The following is a 25,795-nucleotide window of genomic DNA, read 5'->3' on the forward strand; positions in this document are numbered from 1 at the left end:
GACTTATTCCTTCCTTTAATGTTTATTCACTTCAGGAATCTTGAATTTGCTTCTCTTCCTGTGTGTCAGAAAGGGTGAGCAATGGGGATGGGGGGAGGGAAGAAAAATGGTTCCCCAAAACCGAAACACAAGCCTTTTATCTGACTTGTTGGAACTTGACTTGAGAACTGGGTGATTGACAGTCCTATCGTCAAATGAAACGGAAGAAACGGGAACCGACCCAGAGCCATCAGCCAATGGGAAGCGGGGGAGCGGGTCAGGAGTTGTTAAAGTTGAAAGTTTGTACTGACAGAAAAATTCCCCTTCAGTGCGGTGACGTGAGGAGTGATCTCACCCAGACTCCGGCACGGAGGGACTTGTTTTGTTATTTGTGAACCTTCCTGGTGTTTGGAGCCGCGCTCGGGCTATGGCGAGCTTCAATGGGACGTCCGGCAGCGGGGACAGGCAGAGGGCAACGCCGGGACCCGGTGAGTGCAGCTAGTGGGCAAGGCAGGGGGCAGATCTCCACCGTTCTCTCCCTCTCCCTGCAGTGACCCAGCACTGAGAGAGGCCAGGCACCCCACTGCATCTGGGTCAGCTCTCTATGAGAGTCCCAGCTAGCTGGTGGGCTAATAATCTGAGCCAGTAACCTGCAGAGGCGACTGTCCATCTCTGGAATTTAAATTCCAGTCTTTAAATAGGGTTGGAATTAACTAATTTCAATAATAGTGTGAGGTAACCCCATCTAGTTCCTCCTGGGCCTTCAAGGATGGAAATCTGATGACCTCACCTGGTCTGGGTTGTATGGGGCGCACACAATGCTGGGGGAACTCAACAGGTCAGGCAGCATCGATGGAGAGAAATGGGCAGTCGAGACCCTTCATCCAGATTTCTAGGGTGTACCATGTATTTGCTGAGTTTGTTCCTGTTCCCCTCCCCCTCCCCACCCTACGTCCCACAGGATCCACAACAGGCACGCAAAAGGTAACCAACATACTTGGTAAATTGGTCTATTATTGTTACATGTACCGAGGTACAGTGAAAAACTTTGTTTTGCATACCACCCATACAGTCATTTCACCACATCAGTACATCGAGGTAGTACAAGGAAAAACAATAACAAAATGTAGAATATTGTGTTACACTTACAAGGAAAGTGCAGTGTAGGCAGACAATAAGGTGCAAGGCCATGATGAGGTAGATTGTGAGGTGAAGAGTCCATCTTATCGTCCATTCAGTAGTCTTACAACAGCGGGGTAGAAGCAGTGAATTCCACGTGTATGGATTCTGCAGTAAATTTCTCTGATCTAGAACATGTTGTTCAAAGCAGAACACTGGTTCAACAGTAACATCCCAAAGAGGACTGGATAAAAGGAGAAACATGAGACTGTGGATGCGGGAATCTGGAGTGTCAAACGATCCGCTGGAGGAACTGAGTCCAGACAAAGGGTCTCGACTCGAAACCTCAACTGTCCATTTCCCTCCCTAGATGCTGCCTGACCCGCTGAGTTCGCCCAGTGTTTTGTTTGTTGCTCCAGGTTCCAGCATCTGCAGTGTCTTGCGTCTCTCGATTATATGTGACACCAGAGCAACCAAAGAATTTGACTCTTAAACTGTCCTCTGAGGTGGCCCAGTGAGCCACTGAGGTCAAGGGGTCATCAGGAATAGGCAATAAATGCTGGTCCTGCCAATGATGTTCAGATTCTAAAATCATTCCACTCCTCCTTCTCTTTCGCAAGTATTTTGTCCAGTTCTGGAGCCAGCAACAACCTTCCGGAGGAACTCAGCAGGTTGAGCAGCATCTGTGCAGGGAAGAGGAATTGTCAACATTTCAGGCCGAAACCCTGCTTCAGGACTGAATTTCTCCAGCAGATTGTTTGATGCTCCAGATTCCAGCATCTGCAGTCCCTTGTTCTTCATTTTATCCAATTCCCTTTGGAATATTGCTGTTGAACCAGCGTTCTGCTTTGAACAACATTTCTTTCCTGCTTTGGACATGTTCCAGATCAAATCAATTTGCTGTGGAATCCAATTTGAACGTGTTCGCTGCCTTTTGAGTGCCTGTAATGGATCCTGTGGGATAGAGAAGGACAGGAACAATACAGCCCAAAACCTTAGGAGGAAGGACAACAGAAGATAAGGAGTCTGCTCAGCCATGAAAGGCCAAATGGGGGTCTCCTGTGCAGATAGATTCTAAATAATAGGTAAATCGGGGTATAGATTGGTGGGGATGGTCTTCGGTAGAGAAAGTGAAGGGATGTGCTCAGATGAAACATCTGTCAGTAAAGTGAAACCAAAGTAAATAGAACTAAATTAACTGTGATTATGCAAATTCAGTTGACACTTTAGCTTCATGTTCAGATAGTATAATCACCATCTTTGCTCTTTCTGCTCCCTAACATCACTATCTGACTGTAATAATAAAGGGCCTGGCTGTGACCACACCCTGGGTTGTTGTGCACAGGTCTGATCTCCTTGCCCACGGAAGGACATACTTGTGATAGAGGAAAGTGCCGTTAACATGTACCAGATTGATTCTCTGCATGGAGGAATTAGCAGATGAGGAGAGGTTATACAGTCGGAACCTCTACTTTTGAGTCTAGAAAGATTAAATAAATTGGTAAATTGGTTTATTATTGTCACATGTACTGAAGTACAGAGAAAAACTTTATTTTGCAGGCCATCCATACAGATCATATCATCAAATCATTACATCAAGGTAGTACAAGGGAAAAGCAATAACAGAATGCAGAATATAGTGTTACAGTTACAAAGAAAGTGCAGTGCAGGCAGACAATAAGGTGCAAGGCCATGACAAGGTAGATTGTGAGGTCAAGAGTCTAATCGTACTAGGGAACCGTTCAATAGTTTTGTAACACTGGGATAGAAGCTGTACTTGAGCCTGGTGGTATGTGCTTTCAGGCTTTTGTATCTTCTGCCCGATGGGAGGGGGGAGAAGAGAGAATGTCCGGGGTGGGTGGGGTCTTTGATTATGTTGATCTGGAGGTGTACAAGATGATAAGAGGCATAGATTGAGTGGACAGTCAGAGACTTTTTCCCAGGCCGACAATGGCTAACACGAGGGGACATAATTTTAAGGTGATTGGAGGAAGGTATAAGGGGGGTGTCAGGAGTAAGTTTTTTGCACAGAGAGTGGTGGGTGCGTGGAACGCACTGCCGGCAGAGGTTGTGGGGGCAGATGCAGTTGGAACATTAAAGAGACTCTTAGATAGACGCATGAATGATAGAAAAATAGGGGGCTATGTGGGATGGAAGGGTTAGATAGATCTTAGAGCAAGATAAAATGTTGGCACAACATTGTGGGCCGAAGGGCCTGTACTGTGCTGTTATGTTCTCTGTTTACCAAGACAGCGAGAAGTGTCCATGGAGGGGGGAGCTTGTTTTCATGATGTGTCCACAACTCTCTGCAGTTTCTTGCGGTCTTAGACAAAACAGTTGCCATACCAAGCTGTGATCTCATTGAAATGTTCATAGTTCTTATGGGGCTTGACAGGATAGACATCATAGATGATGTTTCCCTTGGCTGTCTAAAGCCGAGAGTCACCGTCTCAAAATAAGGAATTGGTCATTTTAGGCTGAGATAAGAAGAAATTTCCCCACCCATGGAGCAATGAATCTTTCAAGTTCTTCATTGAACTGTGGTGATGCTGTCACTGACTATCGTCAAGATGGAGCTGAATGGATTTGTGAGTGAAGAGAATCAAGGGATATAGGGTTAATACAGCAGAGTGGCACTAAGATAAAAGATTGGACATGATCTTACTGAATTGTGGAGCAGGCCCCAGGGTCTGATTGGTCTAATTCTGCTTCTCTTCCACCCTTGGAGTATTGTGCATTGTTCTGGTCGCCCAGCTAGAGGAAGGACATCATTAAACTGGAAAGGGTGCAGGAAAGGTTCATGAGGATGTTACCAGGACTGGAGGGCTTGAGTTATAAGGAGAGGCTGAATAGGCTGGGATGTTTTTCTCTGGAGTGTATTAGGCTAAGGGGTGACCTTACAGAGGTTTTTAAAACCATGAGGGGCGTAGACAGGGTGAGTGGTCACCTTTTTTTCCTAGGGAAGCATGGATCTAAAACTAGGGGACATAGATATAAGGCAAGAAGAGAAAGATTTAAAAGGGACCCGAGGGACAACTCTTTCACACAGAGGGTGGTGGATCTGTGGAACGAGCTGTCAGAGGCAGTGGTAGAGGCGGGTACAATTACAATGTTTAAAAGGCATTTGGACAGGTACATGGATAGGAAAGGTTTAGAGGGATTTGGGCCAAACGCAGGCAATTGGGACTAGCTTGGATAGACATCTTGGTTGGCATGGATGAATTGGGCTGAAGGACCTGTTTTTGTGCTGTTTACCCTATTAGTGCTGCTCATTAACTTTCTTCAATCCAGTTCTCCACTTCATTGTGCACGTTGACCTAAATGCACACAGATTTATAAATCCTCGCACTCCCTTCTCTCTTCTCCAGCAGGCAAACAATAATGACTGATAAATGCTGGTCTTGTCGAAAACTGGAATTTCTTTTAACAGTCAAAATATTGATATTGCATTTTGTGACTCATGAGCTGTCACATGATTCTTCAACATTCTGAAAATATTTGAATCACATGATTGATTGCTGATTGATTTTTTTTTCGTTCTGTTTATTATGGGACGTAGACATAATTGGTAAAGGCAGGAATAAAACTGGAAGATGCGGCAAGTGTGCTGCAGGGCAGACAACAACTGCGGAGTTAATCTTTCAGGTCAATGCCTTCTTTTAATGAATGGTCAGTGTTTATTTCCCCTTTCTAATCCCCTTTGTACTGATTTGCCTGGAAGGACATTCGAGAATCATGTTGCTGTGGGCCTGAAATGCTGTACAGACAATATTGAGCAAGAACATCAGGTCTCTCTCCAGACAGACAGACCTTCTGGGTACATCTAGCAGTTATCAGTTAGATACTGCAGACCCTGACAGATGATCATACATGGTTCATGGAAACAATTTTCCATTTTTCCTTCCAAATGGCCTCTAAAATCCAGATCCAGAAGAACTACTTTAACTCCAATGACTTAACTGGAGGCCATGGGATCAGAATCAGGTTTATTATCACTATTATATGATGTGAAATTTGTGGTTTTGCAGCAGCAGTACAGTGCAAAGATATAAAAACTATAAATTACAAAATAAATAAATAGTACAAAAAAAAAGGAATAATGAGGTAGTGTTCATGGGTTCATGGACCGTTCAGAAATCTGATGACAGAGGGGAGGAAGCTGCTCCTGAATCATTGAGTATAGGTCCTCAGGCTCTTGTACCTCCTCCCTGATGGTAGTGATGAGAAGAGGGCATGTCCCGGATGGTGAGGGTCCTCAGTGATGGGTGCTGCCTTCTTGAGGCACTGCCTCTTGAAGATGTCCTCGATCGTGGGGAAAGTTGTGCTGGGATGGAGCTGGCTGAGTCTACAGCCCTCTGCAGCCTCTTGTGATCCTGCGCATCGGAGCCTCCGGTGGCGCAACCAGTCAGAATGCTCTCCACCGTACACCTACAGAAATTTTGCAAGGGTCTTTGGTGACATACCAAATCTCCTCAAACTCCTAACGAAGTAGAGCTGCTAGCATGCCTTCTTCATGACTGCATCAATGTGTTGAGCCCAGGATAGATCCTCCAAGATATTGATACCCAGGAACTTAAAGCTGCTCACCCTTTCCACTACTGACCTGGGATGAATGTACATACTCAGGATATCACTGCCTGCTTCAGGTAGCACGGCTTGATGCCCAATGTTGTATTGTCACAAGATGGTGGCATTGAATTTCATTGGATCCTTTTCAATTTGATGCTGACCTTCCTGGACAGTGGTTCTTGGTGTGTCCGCATTGAAGTGATTCTCATTGAAGATAATAACTGCACTATCTCCAGGATTGGGGTTGCATCCTCCTCCAGGACTATTGCCTTTAGAATCCCACAATAAGCAATCTTCATCCCCTTTGACTTTTTCATCTCCACACTGCTCCTGGGCAATGTGGTCTACAAGATGGGAACTGTTTTCCAATGAGTGATGATGCCACCCTTCTACCTTTCTGCCTTATCTTTCCACTTTGACACACTGCCTTTCCATCATTCTGTACAAATACTGATGGGTGTGGCTTCTCTCCCTCAGCCTGAAGGGTTGGGATTCCATCCATAAACAGTTTTACTTTTTTTTAAGACCCTTCTTAAAATCAATTATTTTGGCTATTGTGCCTAATATCACTTCCCAGTACCCTTTTGTGTCTGATGTTTGTCTCACATACCTTGAAATGTTATTTTGACTACTTTATAAATATAAGTTATTAAGTGTTATATGACAAGGCTGATAATATTAAACTGAATACTTTTATAACCTTGACAGATTTGACATGGAACCTGCTGCTCTGACAGGCCTTTGGCAAACAATTATTTGCCTTTTTCAGTGAAGTAGTATGGTTTTGATTGATGAATCTGATTGGAAGAATTCCTGGAATTTTAATTTTGCTGCATGACTTAACTACCCATCATCTGATCATATGACATCAACTTAAATAACATTTAGTCATATGATGTCAACAAGTGCTTTTGCATTTACTGCACTTTAAAGGTTAGGCCTTATGTAATTGAAAACTTCAGCTTTCTCTTTACTTACTTTCCTTCTCCCATTCCTCATTCATTGCCCTGGTCTGTCACTCCTCAACCCACATTCCCAGTCCTCCCTTCCTCTTTATCCCTGATCTCCACTCCCCACACTTCAGCATTGCTGACCTTTTCCAATTCTGTGTTCTCCCTCTCACGCTTTTCCTTCTTTCCTACCTCTCCCTTCCCTTCCTCTTCACCACTCTCCCATTGAATGGTATTGTCCTTCATCAATGTTGACATCAACCATGTAACCTAACTGTAGAGTTCGCAATGTTCTTATGTGTGTTTATTTTCAGGCTCGACTAACGAAATTCTAAGCAGACAATCTGGAGCAATCATGCGAAGGTTTGTAATTTGCTTTATATTAAAATTCAATTGTATATGTTTGCTAATCGGTACAATAAAGCAAAATTACTGATAACGTGGCTGTTCCCTGCATTCGATTGGAAGACTGAAATTGCAGCAAAAAGCAGTGAATATCATGGATCTACAAATCTCTTCATAGACTTAACCATCAATAAGTTGCATCTGTGTTTTAGTCACTATAAACACCAATTTTTATTCCTTCTTAACTGCAAATCTTAAGATTATTATAAGCAAAAGTAGTTCAGGATCTATTTTCTGCCATTTTTGAAATGTGTTGGTATATCTACTGTTATCATGCTTTTTATGAAAAAGGTGCCAGAGAAAAGAGTATATACAGCACCGTTCACCAGATCACAGTGTGAAGTACTTCCAAAGTGGAGTTGCTCCTCTAATGTCAGAAGCATCACAAACTATTCCAAAAACGCATCTTGCACTAGTTAAGACTTTCCCATTATGCTTAAAAATAGCCACTAGAATAATATGGGAGGATGGAAAGTGTGTGGCAGCCTTTACATCGAAGGATTATTAGATTTTAACGTAACACCTCCCTCATTTTCTTTTTTAAATTTTTGTGAAGGTTTTTTCTGGAGACAATCCAGGAAGAGGATCCAGAAGTACAACTGAGCCCAGAGGATCTTGGTGGGGCCCCAAGTGAGATTAATGAGCCCAGCGTTATGGAGATATGCAAAAGTTTGAAGAAAATTGGGGATGCGTTGAACAAAAATGCTGAACTTCAACAGTATGTAACTGAGCAATATATACAGTATATACGCATTTACTTTATTCCTTTATAATAACCCATTTAACAAATCTAGAGTAAATGAAAATCAAAGAAACCGCAGATGCTAGAAATCTGAAATAAAAACAGAAAATGCTGGAAACACTCAGCCGGTCAGGCAGCATCTGTGGAAAGAGAAGCAGAGTTAGTATTTCAGGTGTGGGACCCTTCATCAAAACAGGTAAAGAGAGAAAACAAGTTAGTTTCAGTACTATGGCAGTAGCTCTACCAGAGTGGACAAAGCCCTTGATTGCATCTCATCTATTGCATGGACCTCTGTTGTCACTCCCCCTCCTCCCTCCACACAGAGCTTCCCTGGCCTTGGCCTTCTACCCCACCAGCCTCTGCATTCAACGGATCATCCTTCACAGGTCCCGCCAGCTCCAACGAGATTCCAATACCAGCCACATATTCCCCTCCTCTTCCAGCATTTTGAAGGAATTGCTCCTTTTGTGACTCCCTGGTCCACTCTTCCATCCCCACTAAACATTCTCCATCTTGTGGCACTCTCCTGTGCAAGCGTAACACCTATTGTTTAGCCTCCTCGCTTCCTGCCATCCAGTAACTCAAACAGTCTGTCCAAATGAAGCAGTGATTCCCTTGCACTTTTTGTGTTCTGCTCTAGAGTGGAGAACCCAAACACACATGAGATGATCACTTTGCAGAGCACCTACAGTCAGACTGCAGGAGTGACCCTAAGCTTCCAGTTGCTTGCCACATTAATTCTCTGTCTCACTTCCTCTCTCACCTATCTCTCTGTGGCCTCCACCTCAATGGAAGCTTGAAGGACAACATCTCCTATTGCATCCAGGCACATTGCAGCTTTCAGAATTAAATATCAAATTCTCCAACTTAGCTTGCTCGCTCTTTCTGTCTGTAACAGATGAGCCATTTCTTCAGTCACCCATCTGTGACTGTGGCTCCATTGGCGGAGCTTGGTCTACTGGACATGTCCCACAGCCCTGCTATTAGCAACACAGACAACAAGGCATAACCTGCCACATTAACTCATTTGGTCTCGCACTATCAGAGATATTTCCTTTGTTCTACCCATTTCTCCCCACCTGCTGGAAACTAACTTGTTTGCTTCTGCCTCCAATTCTGGCGAAGATTCTTGGGCCTGAAATGTTAACTGTTTCTCTTCCCACAGATGTTGCTCGATGGTTTGCAGCGTGTTCTGTTTTTAATTAACCATTCTAGGGTATTTAATTGGAGTTGACCATGTTCCTGCTGGTGGAAGGTACCTTTTGAACAGTCAGCTTTAGATTATGTTTGCTCTGTACTGTGCTGCTCATTAGGCCTAACTTGATCTGGTTCTCATTGGGCCATCAGGTGCCTTGTGCATTTGTTCTCTTGGTGGTCCTTGCACGTTGTCATCTCTGAAAATGGAAGCTCACCCAGAACCCTGCTGCCTGCTATCATTCACGCATCACCCCAGTCCTTGCTGACTTATCTTGCTCAAAACTCTCACCCTTGTTTACCAATCCCTCCACAGATCCATCCCATACTATCCCTGTCATCTCAACCAGCCCCACCTCTTTGTGCTTCACAAGTTTTGGCATCTTGTTTATTCCCCCATTTTAATCACTCCACAATTGGTAGAAATGCCATTAGTAATGCATTTAAGTTCTGGAACTCTTTCCTTAAAGCTCTCTGCACTTCCAACCCTTTAGTGAAAGCTTTAATCAGCCGTTCTGATATTTTGTTTTAAAGTTTCATATCTAATTTTGTTTGATAACATTCTGTTAATTGATTTGAATGATATAGTAGGTTGAAAGTTCCATATAAATGCAAATGGTTGTTATTTGATCGAACACACACACACATTTACAAAAAAGCATATCAAAGCACTGGAGAGATAACACCACTGCTGTGTCTGCAAAATGCTCCAAATCCACTGGCAGGATAACAGCCCCAGGCCAACAAGCCCTCCATTGAGGCCCTAATTACACTTAGTCTGCTCCATTGTTGCAGGCCATATTATTTGCATGCCTGACTCTAGACTTCCCAAATAGACTCTTTATTTCAAACTCTGTCATGGTAAGAAAATACCAGGTAGAGATGGGAAAAGATTTGAGGATTTTTTTCAAAACCTCCTTGGGAAAGCTGCAACATCCCTGCCATTTCCCAGCCCATGGCTCCTGAATGTACACAAGGAGCATTTGCAGTGGTACCAAGAATTTATCGAAGTCAAACTCAAAGTCGAGTTTATTGTCATATGCACAAGTACATGTCTGCACAGGTGCAATGAAAAACTTGTAGCAGCATCACAGGCACATAGCATCAGATACAGCATTTACAAGAAAAGCATAAATTAAACACAATTTTTACAAAAAGACAAAATTAGAACAAAAATAACAAAGTTCATTGTACTGCAAAGTCATCAAAGTGGTTGTAGTGTTGCTATACTGAACTAGTGATTAGGGTTGTGCAGGTTGGTTCAAGAACTAAATGGTTGAAGGGAAGTAGCTGTTCTTGAACCTGGTGGTGTGGGACCTCAGGCTTCTGTACCTCCTGCCCAACGGTAGCTGCAAGAAGATGGCATGGCCCCGGATGGTGGGGATCTTTGATGATGGATGTTGCCTTCTTGAGGCAGTGCCTCATGTAGATACCACCAATGGTGGGGAGGGATATGCCCATGATGTATTGGGCTGAGTCCAATACATCGATACACAAATACATTTGTGTTGAGAGCACAAAGACGCCCAGTGTAATAGTGGAAGCACCTCCCAAACAAGTCAAGTACATCCTGCTCCACTTGTGATAAGACCTTCAGGTCCCAAAATGGCCTCATCAGAACCAGGCTGGATGCAAGATATCCTTGATTTCAACAGACTGCTTGAGAAGAAGAATATAAGTTCAAGTTGTTGTTTGACCTTTATGCGAAAAGGAAAAGAGGAACAAATTATCATGATTTTAATCCAATAATAAATGTCATCTCTTTATTTGACTCTCATAACACGCATGTAATTACTAGCTGTTTGGGCAAATTAAAGTCATAATCATACAGCACAGATACAGACCCTTCGGTTCAATGGGCATCAAGAACCTAGCTGTACTAAACAAGAGGAAGACACAAGAGAGACTGCAGATGCTGGAAATCTGGAGCAACACACACAAAATGCTGGAGGAACTCAGCAGGTCAGGCTACATCTATGGAGGGAAATGAACAGTCGAAGTTTTGGGTCGAGACCCTTCCTGAAATATCGACTGTTCATTTCCCTCCATAGATGCTGCCGAGTTCCTCCAGCATTTTGTGTGTGTTGTACTAAACAATGTTGTCAGCGGGTCGAGCAGCATCTGTTGAGGTGGAGGGAGTGGGGGAAGGAATTATCGACGTTTCGGTTTGAAGCTCTGCATCAGGATTCTGACCCTGCATCAGGACCCGAAACGTCGACAGTTCCTTTCCCCCCCACAGATGCTGCCCGACCCACTTCCTCCAGCAGATTGTTTGTTGCTCCAGATTCCAGCATCTGCAGTCCCTTATGTCTCCAATCTGTACTAATCCCATTTTCCAGCACTAGGCTTATAGCCTTCTATGCCAAGTGCTCAGATAGATACCTCCTAAATGTTATGAGAGTACCTGTCTCCATAAGATAAGATAAGGTTTCTTTATTAGTCACATGTACATCGAAACACACGGTGAAATGCATCTTTTGCGTAGAATGTTCTGGGGGTAGCCCGCAAGTGTCGCCACACTTCCGGCACCAACATAGCATGCCCACAACTTCCTAACCTGTACATCTTTGGAATGTGGGACGAAACCAGAGCACCCAGAGGAAACCCATGCAGACACAGGGAGAACATACAAACTCCTTACAGACAGCAGCCAGAGTTGAACCCGGGTCGCTGGCGCTGTAATAGTGTTTCACTAACCGTTACACTACCGTGCCTGCCACCCTCTCAAGTAGTGAGTTCCAGATTCCAACCACCATCTGGGTGAAAAATATTTTCCTCAAATCCCCTCTAAATCTCCTACCACTTCAAAGTCAAAGCCCAGTTTTTCGTCATATGCACGTACATGTATGCAGACCTGTACCCCGTAAGATAAGATATCTTTATTAGTCACATGTACATTGAAACACACAGTGAAATGCATCGTTTGTGTAGAGTGTTCTGGGGGCAGCCCGCAAGTGTCGCCACGCTTCCGGTGCCAACATAGCATACCCACAACTTCCTAACCCGTACGTCTTTGCAATGTGGGATGAAACCGGAGCACCCGGAGGAAACACACGCAGGCACGGGGAGAACGTATAAACTCCTCACAGACAGCGGCGGGAATTGAACCCGGGTCGCTGGCGCTGTAATAGTGTTATGCTAAGTGCTACACTACCCTTTATTAAGGGGAAAAGCTTCTCACCATCTGCACTACCTGTGCCCCTCATCATTTTGTATTCATACCTCAGCTTTCCTTACTTCAAAGCAAACAAATTCAGCCTATCTAGTGTCTCGTCATGGCTCAAATGCTCCATCCTAGGCAATATCCTGTTGAATCTTCCCTTTGCCCTCTTCAGTACAATCACATCCTTCCTGTAATGTGTTGAGTTGTATTGCACACTGTACTCCAGTGTGGCCTAACTAATGCTTTTGCAGTTGTATCATAACCTCCTTGCTGTTATATTGTATGCGCCTGCCTAATGATTGCAAATATCTCAAATGCCTTCTTAACCAACTTATCTACCTGTGCTGCTGCTTGCAGGATTACTTGGACATGCACACCATGGTCCCTCTGTTCCTCAGTACTTCCTAATGTTGCACCATCCATTGTGTATATACTATCCGTATTAGTTCTCCCAAAACATAGCCCCTCCCGGTTTTCAGGATTAAAAGATAAATGCTTTCCCTTCAGCAGGAGCGACAGGGTGCATGGCTAGGGGAGCTGATGCCTCCAGCGGGCTGGGCTCAATCCTGATCTTGGATGCTGTCCTTGTGGAGTTTGCACATTGTCCCAGTGGTTCCCCCCACCAAATCCCAGAGATGTGTGGAATGGTAGCTTAATTGGCCACTGTAAATTGCCCCTCGTGTGTAGGTGAGTGGTTGAACCTAGGGGTGTGGGGAGGGCAGGGGGTGGTGGAGTTGCTGGGAATGTGGAGAGAATTAAAATCCACGCTACCAGTCTTCATGTCACCTTATTATATCGTCTTCATTTACACCCAGATCATAAATGTATAGAACAAACAGTAAGGGTCCGAGCACTGATTCCTGCAGTACCAGAGGTCATAGGTTTCCAGTTGTAAAAACAACCATCAGCCCTGTGACCCTATCCCTCTGCCTCCTATCACCAATCCAGTGTTGGATCTACGCACAAAGCGCTGGAGGAACTCTGTAAGTCAGGCAGCTTAGTGTAGAGGTTAGCATAACACTTTACAGTGCCAGTGACCCGGGTTCAATTCCGGCCACTGTCTGTAAGGAGTTTGTACGCTCTCCCCATGTCTGCATGGGTTTCCTCCGGGTGCTCCGGTTTCCCCCCACATTCCAAAGACATACGGGTTAGGAAGTTGTGGGCAGGCTATGTTGGCGCCAGAAGCGTGGCGACACTTGTGGGCTACCCCCAGAACACTCTACGCAAAAGATGCATTTCACAGTGTGTTTCAACGTACATGTGACTAATAAAGATATCTTATCTTCTATGGAGGGAAATGGACCCTTCGTCTGGACTGATGAAGGGTCTTGACCCAAAACGTCACCTGTCCATTTCCCTCCATAGATGCTGCCTGACCCACTGAGTTCCTCCAGTTCTTTGTGTGTTGCTCCAGATTCCACCATCTGTCGTCTCTTGTGTCTGCAGTTTCGAATCTAGTTTGCCAAGTTAATCTGGATCTAAGGGGCTTTTACATTTTGGACCAGTCTCCCATTGGGACCTTATCAATGTAGATAGCCTACCTTGTCCATGTAGACTGCATCACCAGGCCCATTCACACACTTAATCGCCTCCTCAAAAGTCAATCCAATTTGTCAGACAGAACCTCCCCTTACAAAGGCCATGCTGACTATCCATGATCAATCCAGCTCTCCACATACAGATTCATCCTGCCCTTCAGAATTACCCGAGGGCTGTTGAGGATTGGTCCAGGCTCTCAGATCAGGAGATAAAAGAGAATAGTTTATTGCTAATGTTAGTTCAATCTTGCTGGTCACAGAAATGATCACCTAAGGTAACATATAAAAATTTTGCATCCAACAAGCAATCAGCAGGTAACTGAGTTTGCAAGTGCAAAAAAATATGTAGTTTTGAGCCAACAGAAGTTTTGTGAAAAGTTTTCAATGTGTTTACTGCTTTTGTTTAGAAATTAGTATATACTGAGTTTCCACAAATGACTAAAGTTCTCTTGAATGTTTTCTGATAACAGTGTAATCGATGTAATTCCTGTTGATAACATCCGAGAGGTATTACACAAAGTAGCGGAGAGGATATTAACTGCAGAAGACTTGAACTGGGGACGAATTGTGACCTTCCTCTATTTTGCTGGCAAACTTGTCTTTAAAGTAAGTTGAAATGACTGCAAAACATGCATGAATGAGCTTTTAGCTGCTTAACAAATCTTTAAGTTCATTCCCATTCTCTGTGGCCCTTAACAATCATATTGCTTTATACCAGTGAAAGTTGCAGGCATTTTTATTATGTATACAAATAAGTATGCCATTAAATTCTAATCAGTATTTCTTAAAAAGCTATTACGCTGAATTGGATTTATATTTGTACAATAAACCACTATTGCAAATGTGCTAAGAAACTAAACCTGCCCCTTGTCAACTAAGAGCCTAAAGATTAAACTAAGTCATGGAATCCAGTATCCACTGATCCTCTCAATCAGCCAAATGAGTAGCTGCTATTCTAAAATTGGCTATATTATGGTCATTATTATGTATTTTACCTGAACAGAATGTATATTGGTTTTGGTTTACTATTGTCACATATGCCGAGATACAGTGAAAAGCTTTAGTTTTGCATGCCATCCAGACAGATCATGCTTTACATAATTACATCGAGGTAGTTAAAAGTATTTTAATTTAACCTGGCTGGCAGGAACTGAGTGAACACGCTTGGCTACACACAGACTCGTGCACTGGCAGGGCTATTTTCTCCCCCCCCCCCCCGTGTCATCTTCATTCAATCTATTACCTTTTAGAAACCTGAGGCGCTGTCTGAAAAAGGAGATGGGAGTCTGATATATCTGCTGATGGTATAGGTATTAGGTCTGGTGATGGTATTAGGAGCTGCTGCATTGTAACTCGCTACCACTGAGATCAACCAGGTCAGAAAGTTAAAGCTAATTCCTTTTTTTCCCGGGCAAAAAGAACAGTCTTGTATGGTGTATGTTTTCTTTAGCAGAGGTCCAGGGGTTAAAAACCCAGGCCAGGCCTCAAAATGTTGATGTTGTCCCCTTTAGATGCTTCCTTCACCTCCCACCCATGTGAAATACCCCTGTTTGGGATTGCACATAAACTGTACATCACATATGAGTCAGTGCTGGATGTGATACCACCTATGGTCAACCTGATAATACCTGATAACTGTGTTAAGAGTAATGTATAGGATCAGAGAGTAGGTTGTATCCCATCCAAAATCAGCAAATGAAAGGAACAGATAAAGTCAGAAGCAGATAAGCAGGTATGTTGCTTTTGGTAACACTGCCCCTCTTTTTCAGGCCCTAAAAAGTGTGAAGACATTGATTCGACAGATAATAAATTGGTCTTTAGATTTGATTCAAGCCCGTGTGATCCCATGGATTGAGCAACAGGGCGGATGGGTGAGTCAACGCATTGACGGTTTCCATTTTCTTTGTATGAATCTTCAGGGAAAAGGATGGGTGAGACCACAGAGAGAAGCTGAGCATCTTTGCGACAGCACCTCACTCCATCTGCTCCTGTGTGTCGTGATAGAGGCCAGAGAAGAGTTGAGCTTCCTGACTCCCAGATGGGCAGCGTGGAGTTGGAAAAAACTCTGTTGAATTAAATTTGTTGTCATAAGAATATTTCATCCTTTATATTGATGTTGCTTCCATTCATATGTACATTTTGTTTATTTTTAAATTTACCTGTAAGATAAGATATCTTTATTAGTCACATGTACATCGAAACACAGTGAAATACATCTTTGCGTAGAGTGTTCTGGGAGGCAGCCCGCAAGTGTCGCCACGCTTCCGGTGCCAACATAGCGTGCCCACAAGTTCCTAACCTGTACATCTTTGGAATGTGGGAGGAAACCGGAGCACTGGAGGAAATTCACGCAGAGACGGGGAGAACGTACAAGCTTCTTACAGACAGCAGCCGGAATTGAACTTGGGTTGCTGGTGCTGTAATAGCGTTACGCTAACCGCTGCACTAACAATGCACTGCTTACCTGCCGTCGAGAGCTAGCTATCAGCCACTCAACGTTCAGTATGTAGAGCAGGACAGCACAGGAACAGGCCCTTCAGCCCACGATGTCTGTGCTGAACACGGTGCCAAATTAAACGAATCCCTTCTGCCTGCACATGATCCAGAATCCTCCATCCCTTGCACATTCATGTGTCTATCTAAAAACCTTTTAAACGCCGCTATGATATCTGTTTCCACACCCGCCACTCTCTGTGTAAAACCAAAACTTGTCCCGCACACCCCCTTTGAACTTTTCCCCTTTCACTTTAAAGCTACGCCCTTTAGGATCGGACATTTGTAGCCTGGGGAAAAAGATTCTGGCTGAACATCTGAAATTTTCATGCTGACTCACCAAAACGTGGACATCTGAGATTAGCTGGAGTTCAGAGATTGGCATACGACAGATGATTTAGGACCACTTGGCCCCTCAAGCCTGTCCCACCATTTAGGGTCACAGAGTTATGTAGCAGAGAAACAGGCCCTTTGGCCCAACTGGTCCATGCTGACCAAGATGCCCCATCCAAGTTAGTCCCGTTTGCCGGCATTTGGCCCTCAACCTTTAATGAGGTCTCGGTCGATCCACCTGTAACTTCCACCCTGCTCTCCTGTCTACCCATTTCCACCCCATTGTTTATCAACTATCCGTCTATCTCAGTGATAAAATTATTCAGAAACTCTGCTGCTGCAGCCCTTTGAGAAAGGGAGTTCCATAGACTCATGAACTGCTGCGACAAAAAGGATTGCAGAGTTGAGCTTGCCATCAGATCTACCGTGCTCTTAATAAGTGGCAGTGCAAGCTCGAGGGCGTGAGCTACTGATGCCTGCTCCTACATCGTACATTCATCTCTATATTAAGTGGGTAACCAATGGCACCTAATGTCTAATGCCCTTTACATCCACCCTGTCAACACCCATCAGGATCTTGTAGGTTTCTATCAAGTCACCTCTTACTTTAGTGAACCCCAGTGGATACAGAGGCTTATCCAGTCTTTCCTCAAAAGGCAGTTTTCTCCTTAGCAGGTATTAGTCTTCTCTGACCTGCTTCCAGTGTATTAACATCCCTAACAATAAACAGTAACCTTCCTGAATAATTACCATACCTGCATGCTAGCCATTTGCAAATCATAGAACCAGAGAACACTACAGCACAAAAAACAGGCCATTTGGCCCTTCTAGTCTGTGCTGAAACTTTATTCCACTAGTCCCATTGACCTGCACCCAGTCCATAACCTTCCAGACCTCTCCCATCCATGTATCTATCCAATTTATTATTAAAACTTAAGAGTGGGCCTGCATTTACCACATCAGATGGCAGCTCGTTCCATACTCCCACCACTCTCTGAGTGAAGAAGTTCCCCCTAATGTTCCCCCTAAATCTTTCCCCTTTCACCCTAAAGCCATGTCCTCTCATACTTATCTCTCCTAATCTAGGTGGAAAGAGCCTACTCACATTTACTCTGTCTATACCCCTCATAATTTTGTAAACCTCTATCAAATCTCCCCTCATTCTTCTGCACTCCAAGGAATAAAGTCCTAACCTGTTCAATCTTTCCCTGTAACTCAACTCCTGAAGACCCGGCAACATACCAGTAAACCTTCTCTGCACTCTTTCAATCTTACTGATATCCTTGCTATAGTTAGGTGACCAGAACTGCACACAATACTCCAAATTTGGCCTCACCAATGTCTTATACAACCTCACCATAACATCCCAACTCCTATACTCAGTACTTTGATTTATGAATGCCAGGATGCCAAAAGCCTTCTTTACAACCCTGTCTACCTGTGACGCCACTTTCAGGGAATTAATGTATCTGAACTCCAAGATCCCTTTGTTCCTCCGCACTCCTCAGTGCTCTACCATTTATTGTGGCAAATCCTGCACCAGGAGTCCCAGATCTCTGCATCTTGGAGCTCTGCAGTCTCTCACTGCTTAGAAAATATGTTTCTTTCTTATTCTTCCTTCCAATTTTACATTTTTCCACATCATTCTCCATTTGCCAGATTCTTACTCGCCTAGCGTATCTAGGGAACTGTGTAGCTTCCTTCACAGTTTTTTTTTACCCAGATTTGCATCATTAACAAATTTAGCAACCTTGCCTTCTGTGCTTTCATTCAAACCATGTGTACTTTTGGAGTTGACTGTCCTTGCCATTTGAGTCCAACAGCAGAGTTGTTGACTCCCTTAGAGATGATCAGGATACACTTTGCATCTGGCCCTGAGCTTTACACCAGGGAGGATTGGTAAAAGGTCAATGACAAAAGGTAACTGCTTGAGTAGTTTTAGTTGATTTCAATGTTTTAAATGATTTATCACTATTTTACTGTTGCTTATTTTTTATTCTTTTAACATGACTTAAAATCTATTTGAATTTTCTTGGAATGTTTCTTGATGTTTAAAATAGTTCAAAAGCCTTTGACAGCAGTGGTCTGTCAGGGCATTCTGGTGGTGGGGAGTTAGCAGAGCCCTAGTTGTTGCTGAGGCCTCTCTGCCCATCACCACCAGACTCTACGGTCAGGAAGCTGGGGACCAATGGACACACAAGGGTCCGCATCCGTTCAGTATGTATATGGAGGTGAGAGTCGGAGGCCGAATTGAGCAAGACTGAGTCCATTGTGCTCAGGGTTCACAATTTATTGACCAGTTTCTTTTTTTTTCTTTTCAATTAGGAGACGATCTTTTCATACATGGGGAGTTCAACGTGGCCGACATTTGTTTTCTTCTCTGCGGGCATAATTACTGGCATTTTGGCATTTTTGAAACTGACCTAACATCAGTTTGGCTCTTTGCTTCCCAAGTACAGACTCCAGCCTTCGATGGTTTTCTCACATCTGAAGGGAATCTCTGCACAGATCTGTTATACTTGAAATGATTGCTGATAATGAACTTGCTGAACATTGGAAAAATTTACATATATCCTTGTTACTTGATTTAAATTTTTTATTACAGCTTTTTAGAATTAGTTTTTTATATGTCTGCAGTGGATCACCTGCTCCAATTTTGCTGACACTGGATAAAAAATCTTTTAAGCAGATAGGTAAAAGTGAAACTTGTCAAAACTGCAAGTGTAAAACAAAAACAAGAATGCTGGAAATATTCAGCAGGTCAAGCTGCATCGGTGAGAAGAGAAACAGAGATGTGGTCCTGACTTGAGTATTTCCAGCATCTGCAGTTTTTTTTATTCGGTTTTCACTAAAACTGTAAGTGTTTGTGCTGTCTGTATAAAGAACTCCTTCATACTCCTGCAAAACAAATATGAAACTACCTGTGGAAACAAAAGTTACCTCCAAAAGACTGATTAATTTGCTCTTCAAGGTCCTCATTGTAACACTCTCAATAGTATAGCAGACCTTTTTAAAGAAATATTGTTTTACTCGGACTGAAAGCCACACATTCCCGTACAATGCTTATTCTGTAGGCAAGTTAGTATCTCAAGCCTGTTTTGCCCTTAAATTAGATCCTAGCTGATCTGTACCTTAAGTACACATGCTCACCCACTGCTGTAGAATTTAATAACTTTGCTTAAAGAAAATCTGCCAAGGAACTTCATTGAAGCCTGGTGCAGATGACAATAAACTAATCAGAATCTGAATCTAATCCCTGGGGAAGTGTGGATTTCTACCACTCTTTGTGTGGAGAAATTCTTCCTGCCATCACACCTAAACTGCCTACCTCCAACATTATGTAAAAAAATAAAAAGCAGAAAATACTAGTGATACTCGGCAGGTCAGGAAGCACTTGTGAAGATAGAACCTGTTAATGTTTCTGGTCATTACCCTCTTGTCCAGTTCTGACATGCTGAATATCCCCAGCATCATCTGCTTTTATTTCAAATTTCCAGCCATTTTTGCTTATGGATTATCTAGTTTTATGCCCCCTTGTTCCAGCTAAATGATTTCTATCTACATTGTCAAATTATTTGTGCTATTTTCGATCATTTCTGCACTGGCTGCAGTCAGTGTGCATCATTTTAGCCTTGATGTCACTCAAAGTTAAAGTTGAGTTTATTGTCATATGCATAAGTTACGCATGCACAAGTACAGTAAAAAACTTACTTGCAGCAGCATCAGATACACAACATTCACAAGAAAAACATAAGTCGTACAAAATTATACAATCTACTCTGCACCACTCTCCCAAGGACAATATATCCTTCCTGAGAAGTCCAGGACAGACATCAAAACCAGAGCTTTATATAACTACCATAACTTCTATTTATTTAGTATTCCACTCCACTTGTCTGCATCAACCTTCCTTTCAATTTCCATGTGGCACACTGGCAGACCCTTCATGCCAGATTGCTGCAGACAGCATAACTCAGCATCCTTTGATCAGCTTTGATCAAACCATGTTGCAATTGATATAACTGGGACCTGTGATTAGGGAAAACATTGTGTGTTGTATTTAATAACTTTGAATTGCATGTAACCAGAGTCGGAAGAGTTTGGGATTACTTGACAGCATTTTAGTTTATGTATTATAGAGAAGCTGCTGTTGGAATTTTGAGTGCTTTGTAGTGAATTTTTAAAATAAATCTTTTATTATTTGTATTTGGCAATGTATACTGTCTAGTGTGATGTATTAGACATTTTTGTAGCAGACTTTAAATAGGTACATTTAATGCAAATAATCAACAGTTCTACATTAGATTGCTTCCCACCAGTTCTCCTCCCACTTGTACCTGTCTCTTCACCTTCACCTCAGGAATCCTAACCTCTTCCTTCTTTATGATTTGCCACCTGGCACTATTAGAGATCAGCAACTTCCATTTGTCTCAACCCTCCTACCTTTGGAGAAGCAACTCCAAATACTCGTCTATGCATAGTGTTAGGATGTATACGAATCAGAACTTCCTCTGCTTGAATGTTGTAGGATCCTAAAGTTACCACATTCAACCCCCACAACAAACTCCACTGCCTCATCTATTGCTGAATGGATAGTCTTCAGTCTTAGTGTCCTATTTTCCCACAAATTTTATTCAAATACAGTGCTTTGCTGAAATCGCCTACTGCCACCACAGTAATGCTGCTTGTATCTGCCTCCACCTTATTTCCACAGTGACGCTCTTGTTATCCACATGTCTTCCCCCAGTGCTCTGCTTTCAGTTCTGTGACTCCTGCCTTCACAGATCTGCTCTTGTTCAATCCTCTTGCCTCTTTATTTTCGGCTTACATCAGTCAACCAGCTTTCTGTCCTTCCACCCAATGAATTAAGAATTCCTGACTGCCAACTGATTCATCCTTGAAATTCTCCTGCCACACCGTCCTTTGCGGCCAATGTTAGATGCACATCCACTAGCTACTATTCAGTTCTTACACTAGTTTCTGTCCATTAACCCACATTTCACAATGTATTCTTTTTCCAACTTTTTTTTGCTTCAAAAAAGTGCTGGAAGAACTTACAGAGGTTATTGACCTTGCAGAGATTTATAAAATCATGAGGGGCATAGATAAGGTGAACAGTCTTTTCTCCGGTGTATGGGGATCCAAAAGTGGAGGGCACAAGTTTAAAGTGAGAGTGGAAAGATTTAAAAGGGACCTGAGGAGCAAGTTTTTCAACGCAGAGGGTAGTCCGTATATGGAACGAGCTGCCAGAGGAAATGGTAGAGGTAGGTACAATTATGACATTTAAAAGACATTTGGACAGGTACATGGACAGGAAAGATTTAGAGGGATATGGACCAAACGCAGGCAAATGGGTCTATCTTAGGCAAATTGTTCAGCACAGATGAGTTGGGCTGAAGGGCCTGTTTCTGTGCTGTATAAATTTATGACTCTAACTCAGCCAGTCAAGAAGCATCCGGGGAAAGGAAAACCAGTCAACATTTCAGGTCAATGACCCTTCATCAAACATGTAACGTTGCCTGGTTCCTCTTTCCACAGATGCTGCTTGACTGGCTGAGTTCTTCCAGCATTTCTGTTTTTGTTTCAAATTCCAGCATCTGCAGTTTTACCTGTTTCCATTTTTTTTTGCTTGTCCACCCACTCCGTGACTCCTCATTAACCTACTCCACTTTATAGAATATAGAACACTGCAGCACAGTAAGGCCCTTCGGCCCACAATGTTGTGCTGACATTTTATCCTGCTCTAAGATCTATCTAAACCTTTCCTCCCACATAGCCCTCCATTCCTCTATCATTCATGTGTCTATCTAAGAGTCTCTTAAATGTCCCTAATGTATCTGCCCCCACAACCTCTGCAGGCAGTGCGTTCCACGCGCCCACCACTCTGTGTGTAAAAAACTTACCCGACATCCCCCTTATACCTTTCTCCAATCACCTTAAAATTATGACAATGGCTAACACGAGGGGACATAATTTTACTGGGCATCTCTGCCTCCATTAAGACAACCTGCAGGCCATTTTATCACTGACTAGTAACTCAAGCAGTCTCCATCTCACTGTAGCCCAGCTGGTTGATACTTCTTTCCGCTCCTATTGAATATTTTTTCTTTCAGTCCCAGTTTACTTTCTTCCAATGACAAAAAATATCACTGCAGGAAACCACCTCAGTTTTTACTAAGCCTGTCAATTTATGGAATATATTGAATAGATTTTGTTTGTTCTGCTGCTGAACAAATTCCTCTTCCTACAGACAACAGCTGAGTGTGTGACCTCTTCTTCTTTCCCCATGATAAAAAGGAGCAAAAATAGGCCATTTGGTCCCTTGAGTGTGCTGTGCCTTTCAGTAAGATCATGACTCAGTCTGTGCCTCATCTCATTATCTTCCCTGATTCCTTACTGTCCAAAAAGCCACCAGCCTCAACTTTGAATCTCAGTAACTGGACACCCACAGTCCTCTGCAAAGAAAGTTCTTCCCATCTCTACAGTGGTTGATGCTTGATCCTGAGGCCATGCCCCGATAATATGGACCCATTAACAGAAAGAAATAGTTTCTTGGCATCTCCTCTGCCAATTCCTTTCAGAATCATGGATGATTCATGCTGGGGATTTTTATTAATTCTGTCATAAGTTCCATCTCGGGATTTTTCCTTTCCTTCATTGACTTTGTTGTTTCTGGGCATAGAGTTATAGAGTCATACAGCATGGAAATAGACTCTTCAGCCCAACTGGTCCATGCCAACCAAGATGTGCATCCAAGCTAGTGCCATTTGCCTGCATTTGGCCCGTATCCTTCAGAACCTTTCCTATCCATGTACCTGTCCAACTGGTTTTTAAAAGTTGTTATTGTACCTGCCTCAACCACTTGCTCTGGGATTTCCATATACATACCACCCTTTGTGTAAAAACAGTTGTCCCTCAAGTTCCTATTAAATCATTTCCCTCTCACCTTAAACCTACACCCTCTTGATTCTCCAACCCTGGGAAAAAGACTGAGTGCATTCACCCTATCTATGCTCCTCATGATTTTATACACCTCTAAAAGATCACCTCTCAGTCTCCTATGCACCAAGGAAAAAAGACCTAGCCTGTCCAACCTCTCCATATAACTCAGTCCTTTGAGTCCTGGCACCATCCTTGTAAATCTTTTATGCACTCTTTCCAGTTTAATAACATCTTTCCTATAGACTGTCGTGAAAACTGAACATAATACTCCAAGTGTGACCTGACCGGTGTCTTGTACAAAGCAAAGCAAAGGTGATTAAGCTATCACCATCTTGCATTGGCTACCTTGATTAGTCATCTTCCTGCTGTGCTTCCTGCAAATACTTTGTGATGTGTTCTCCATCTCTATCTCACCCGTGGCGATAACACCTTCCACACTAAACGCTTTCCTCTGCTGCAATTCCCCTTTGCTGGGTCAAGTCCATTTCCTTCCTCTACCCCCCAACCTGTCCTCATCATCCAGTACACAAGCCTTTAGGGAATTCAGAGGAATTTAATTTAGAGGGATATGTGGGAGGAAGGGGTTAGATAGTCTTAGGTGTGGTTTGAAGGGCGGCACAACATGGTGGGCCGAAGGGCCTGTATTGTGCTGCATTGTTCATTGGCTCTATGGTTCTTTTCTCATATAATTAAATCTCTTTTCAATCTTCCTTTTGTATTTGTTCACTTAATAAGAGCACGGGAGGTCTAGATTACTCTTTTTTTACTGCTTGTGATTATATATATTAGCTGTTATGGTTGTTATCCTGATCTCTTTGCTCCATATGTATAATTATTAATGTTATATATATTAATTTGTACTAATTTGAAAATTAATAAAAAGATTGAAAAAGAAAGTACACAAGCCTTTAGATTCTTCTAGTCCACAATGCATCCTTTCCCCTCCTCTCCAAGTTCTGAAGGAACCTCTTCATCGGTGAGACCAGGCACGAACTGGGTGACTGCTTCGCTGAGCACCTGCACTCTGTCTGCTGTGGCCATCTGGATCTCCCAGTTGTTAGCCATTTTAATTCTCCTCCCCATTCCCACACCAACATCTCTGTCCTCAGCCTCCTCTACTGCCTGGGTGAGGCTATACGCACAACAGAGGAAGGGCACCTCATATTCTGCCTGGGTCGTCTATAACCCGACTGCATGAACGTTAAATTCTCCAAATTCCCCCTCTATACCTTTTCCCTCTCCTCCTGATCTACCCAGTTCTTCCTACACTCACCCCAGCCTCATCACCCTGTCTCTTTCCCCTCCTCCACCTTCTCCATCTGCCCCTCGCCCACACACCCCTCCCACTGGGTCCCCTCTCCCCCTGTTCCCATCTGTCCTCCCCACCTCCCTGCCTTGATTCCACGCTCCACCTTCCTCTCCTATCAGATTCCATCATCTTCAGCCCTTTGTCACATCTACCGCTCACTTTCCAGCTTCTGGTGCTATTCCCCCTCTCCCGTCCCCCATTTGTCTATCCCGCGCCCCCCCCCCCCCCTCACCTGGATCCACCTATTGCCTGCCAGCTCTTGCTCCAGCCCTTCTCTCCACCTTTTATACTGACTATCTCCCCTTTATCTCTCAGTCCAGATGAAGGGTCTCGACCCGAAGCATCAACTGTCCATTCCCCCCCATACATGCTGCCTGACCTGCTGAGTTCCTCCAGCTTTTTGTGTGTTGCTCAAGACTCCAACATCTGCGGTCACTTGTGTCTCTCTGAAGGAACCTGTCTGACACTGCTTTATCCCTCTGTTGTACGACATGCCCCTGCAATCCATTGGCAACTGTTCATACAAGTTCAGAAGATGCAGCATCTTCCCTTTCATTCTTTCCCTCAGGTGTCCAGCACTGAATCTGACTCAGTAATTTACTTCTTGTGTACTTTACCATCAAGTTGCACTCTCCTCTATGTTGGACCAGTTGGACGATCACCTTGCTCAACACCTCCATTCTGCATGCATCTGCAACCCAGGGTGTCTGGTTGCTTTTGACTTCAGTTCTCTATTCCACTCCTACTTCCTTACTGTACTTGGCTTCCTACACAGTTCTGGCAAAGCTTAAGGTAAGCTTGGTGCTCAAAACCAGTGAAAAATCAGTGAGAACTGCAACGTGACTCCAGATTGCAAGGTGTGCCTGTGTAGTGAGCGCTCACTTGTAGGGCAAATCACCCAGGACGTCATTTTGGTTGTGTCATCTGCAGTGAAGATTCCCCGGAATTATGCGGAGCAGAATTAGCATGAGGTCAATCAACATCGAATCTGAAGCCATTGTTGCCACATTGGCAGCCAATACATCAGCCAATCGCCTTTCTTCACCTCACAAGCTGGAC

General features: G+C 43.5%; 1 protein-coding gene across 1 annotated transcript; it reads left to right on the plus strand.

Annotated features, from left to right (window-relative positions):
- The first annotated feature begins 245 nt into the window (after positions 1-245).
- Positions 246-24,183, plus strand: zgc:153993 (uncharacterized protein LOC767645 homolog). Its single transcript, XM_052029631.1, has 6 exons — positions 246-467; positions 6,932-6,980; positions 7,579-7,740; positions 14,130-14,265; positions 15,429-15,530; positions 18,811-24,183. The coding sequence occupies exons 1-6, from the start codon at positions 407-409 to the stop codon at positions 18,910-18,912; spliced, it is 612 nt and encodes a 203-aa protein (XP_051885591.1). The 5' UTR covers positions 246-406; the 3' UTR covers positions 18,913-24,183.
- Positions 24,184-25,795: the final 1,612 nt, after the last annotated feature.

The sequence above is a fragment of the Pristis pectinata genome, chromosome 14 (assembly GCF_009764475.1).
Source record: "Pristis pectinata isolate sPriPec2 chromosome 14, sPriPec2.1.pri, whole genome shotgun sequence".
Lineage (NCBI taxonomy): Eukaryota > Metazoa > Chordata > Chondrichthyes > Rhinopristiformes > Pristidae > Pristis > Pristis pectinata.

Bases quoted from the DNA above. Each gene is read 5' to 3' on its own strand.
- zgc:153993 (XM_052029631.1), top strand. From the start codon at position 407: ATGGCGAGCTTCAATGGGACGTCCGGCAGCGGGGACAGGCAGAGGGCA. The intron at 468-6,931 runs GTGAGTGCAGCT...GTTTATTTTCAG, and splicing joins GAGGGCAACGCCGGGACCCG to GCTCGACTAACGAAATTCTA. The intron at 15,531-18,810 runs GTGAGTCAACGC...CTTTTCAATTAG, and splicing joins TTGAGCAACAGGGCGGATGG to GAGACGATCTTTTCATACAT.